At 44.9% G+C, this 2,613-nt stretch overlaps 1 protein-coding gene across 1 annotated transcript; it reads left to right on the top strand.

Annotated features, from left to right (window-relative positions):
• The first annotated feature begins 570 nt into the window (after positions 1 to 570).
• Positions 571 to 1,962, top strand: LOC147892769 (expansin-A10-like). Its single transcript, XM_087387347.1, has 3 exons — positions 571 to 907; positions 1,072 to 1,369; positions 1,440 to 1,962. The coding sequence occupies exons 1-3, from the start codon at positions 757 to 759 to the stop codon at positions 1,741 to 1,743; spliced, it is 753 nt and encodes a 250-aa protein (XP_087243473.1). The 5' UTR covers positions 571 to 756; the 3' UTR covers positions 1,744 to 1,962.
• Positions 1,963 to 2,613: the final 651 nt, after the last annotated feature.

Here is a 2,613-nt window from a genome sequence, read left to right as displayed (position 1 = left end):
AATGATTTGATAGACCTTAACTTTGAGAGGCGGAGAGGGAAAGGCACAATGATGCAATCTGGCTTTCCATCTCTATTCCTCCGCTGTTTCTTCACTCGAGACCTGTCGGGTCTGTAAGGTCCACGTTTTTTGCTTTTCACGATGCGCACCAACGTCCATCCACCAACGACTTTTAACGATTTTCCCCTTCTTCAGAGTATGCATGCAGCTGGTCTATCAGCACAATCTTGCTTTCATTTTCGTTTCCTTAGTGCCTGCACCTTTCTTGTGCTGCGGTTGGAGTGCGGTTGGTTGTTTACAAAGAGCTTTCGGCGTGTTCCTGTCGGTACCCACCTTAGAGTGGGACAAAAGTGAAGAGCAAAGACTACGGTGATGATGAATCAATACGGCCTGAGGCAGCTATAAGAACTATTTAGTAGCAAGTACCAACGAATCGACAAGGAGGTGGAAACGTGGTGTGAAAGGGAGGAACGGGCGAGCAGTAAGCGGCTGTTGCAGGCTATGGATTGAATTCTGGAAGGCCGAAAGCACACGTAGAAAGAGCTAATATGGGAATCAATTCCCTTGCTCTTTACCTGCCATAAAGTGTGCCGGTTCAAGTGTGTTCGCGACGTTATTCTATCTTGAGTCCTAGCTCTTTCGATAAAGCTTCAACTCAAAACGAGCACCGTGCAACACAGCATGACGATATTGTTTGTTTAAAACCATTTACTACCTCCTCCAGGCTTCTATAAGCTGTTTCCCACGGGCTCAGAGATGGCTCATCGTGAGGCAAAAACCCTCGTCCACTTGCTTCTCCTAGTTGGGTTCCTTCCCATTGTTTTGTCGAAGTACCGTGGATGGGGTGCATGGGTTGGAAACGCTCATGCCACCTACTACGGTGGAGGCGATGCTTCTGGCACAAATAGTACGTCTTCTGTCCTCCTCTGTACACCTTATTTGCGAATGGATGGTTCTCAGAGCGGCGATATAGCGCTCTAGATACTAGGATCCCGATCTTACAAGTTGTTCTCAGTAGATATCTATAATGTATTACTCAATGACGTGGATTGGGATAATTTCTTAATGTAGATGGCGCCTGTGGCTATGGCAACCAAATCGCACAATATGGTAGCGTATCTACGGCGCTAAGCACTCCCTTATTCAAAGGTGGCAACGCTTGCGGTGCTTGCTTCCAGATCAGATGCTGGCGTGATCCAGGGTGCCTTCCCGGCCATCCGAGGCTCACCGTGACGGCTACAAATTTATGTCCCCCCGGAAGCTACGGTGGATGGTGTGACCCGCCCAAAACCCACTTTGACCTGTCGGAACCCGCCTTCTCTCGCATTGCTCGGGTTCCTTTCGGGCACGTCCCGATAATATACAGAAGGTGAGTGATTGCACGAGATTCCTCACGAGGGGAGAGTTCTTTCAGTTATCTAACAGTATATGGTGTGCAGGGTGCGATGTGCGAGAAGGGGAGGGATGCTCTTCACGATCAACGGCCACAGCTATTTCAACCTGGTGCTTGTATGGAATGTGGGTGGCTCTGGAGATGTAACCTCTGTCGCCGTGAAAGGTAGTAGGACGGGTTGGATGCAGATGCAACGGAACTGGGGGCAAAACTGGCAGAATGGCTTAAATCTGAACGGCCAGAGCCTCTCGTTTCAGGTGACTACCAGTGATGGAAGAACATTGACATCCTACAATGTGGTACCTGCGTGGTGGCAATTCGGCCAAACCTTTGTTGGAAGGCAATTTTGAGAAGTCTTGAAAATGTAAACACAAAGCCAACTCCCCCCCCCTCCCCCTTGGAGACGTGGTAGCTAGGCCCTTGGGTGTTCTCTCACTTGAGCTCGCTGCTCATGTAGTGTAGGCCACACATAGATTTGCCCCTCGTAATTGGCCATATGTGTGTGCATGGGACAAAAAAACCAAATCCCTCAATTCAACACTTTGTATTTTGAAAATCTCAAAAAACTCTTTCCCCTCTAAAAACCTCAAAGAATGTGACCTTTTTTTAGTGAACACTCTTAAGTTCACCCTTGATCTATAGCTTTCTCGACTTTAATCCTTGCCAAAGCTCTTTATCTTTCCCTTTACTCAAGGTCATATGCACACACATCAAGGGAAAAATCACTTTTCTACGAAAAGCTACGGCACTAGATGTCAATATAGTTTCAAAGACCATTGATATTTACACACCTTAAATATTTGGTAAAAAATCATGGCAAAAAACAATGGATTACATTATGATATGATTTTTTAAATCCATTTTTAACTTTAAATAAAAACATGTTCTTTGTTTGCTAAATCTTTTGGCGTTATGTTACTCTAGAAAATCAAGAGAGAGGAAGAGAGTATAGAGGCCATGTATGACACATAGAGTGAGCTAAAATATACATCTATTAAAAGGTCTTGGGGTTATTACCCTAGTATCATTAATCCAACCCATGCATATCATGAGATCTTATAGCTAAGCTATTTTAATGTTTCCCTTTCAATTGATCATAGTCTCATGTCTACACAAATTTCCTGTGAATGCTTGAAATTTCACCCTTGGCAAATGCCTTGGTAAATAATTACACAATTGTTCTTCAGAAAAATAGTTAAAGGGTCAAGTTTCTCCGTGCT

Source organism: Dipteris shenzhenensis, chromosome 16, assembly GCF_047967505.1.
Source record: "Dipteris shenzhenensis isolate YYH24624 ecotype China chromosome 16, Dip_SZ_1.0, whole genome shotgun sequence".
NCBI lineage: Eukaryota > Viridiplantae > Streptophyta > Polypodiopsida > Gleicheniales > Dipteridaceae > Dipteris > Dipteris shenzhenensis.
This window is presented reverse-complemented; position numbering and strand designations above follow the sequence as displayed.

What these genes read in the sequence shown, in the direction of transcription:
- LOC147892769 (XM_087387347.1), top strand. Translation starts at nt 757, where the DNA reads ATGGCTCATCGTGAGGCAAAAACCCTCGTCCACTTGCTTCTCCTAGTT. An exon ending in CGATGCTTCTGGCACAAATA is followed by an intron (nt 908 to 1,071) that starts GTACGTCTTCTG and finishes TTCTTAATGTAG; the next exon opens with ATGGCGCCTGTGGCTATGGC. An exon ending in GTCCCGATAATATACAGAAG is followed by an intron (nt 1,370 to 1,439) that starts GTGAGTGATTGC and finishes TATGGTGTGCAG; the next exon opens with GGTGCGATGTGCGAGAAGGG.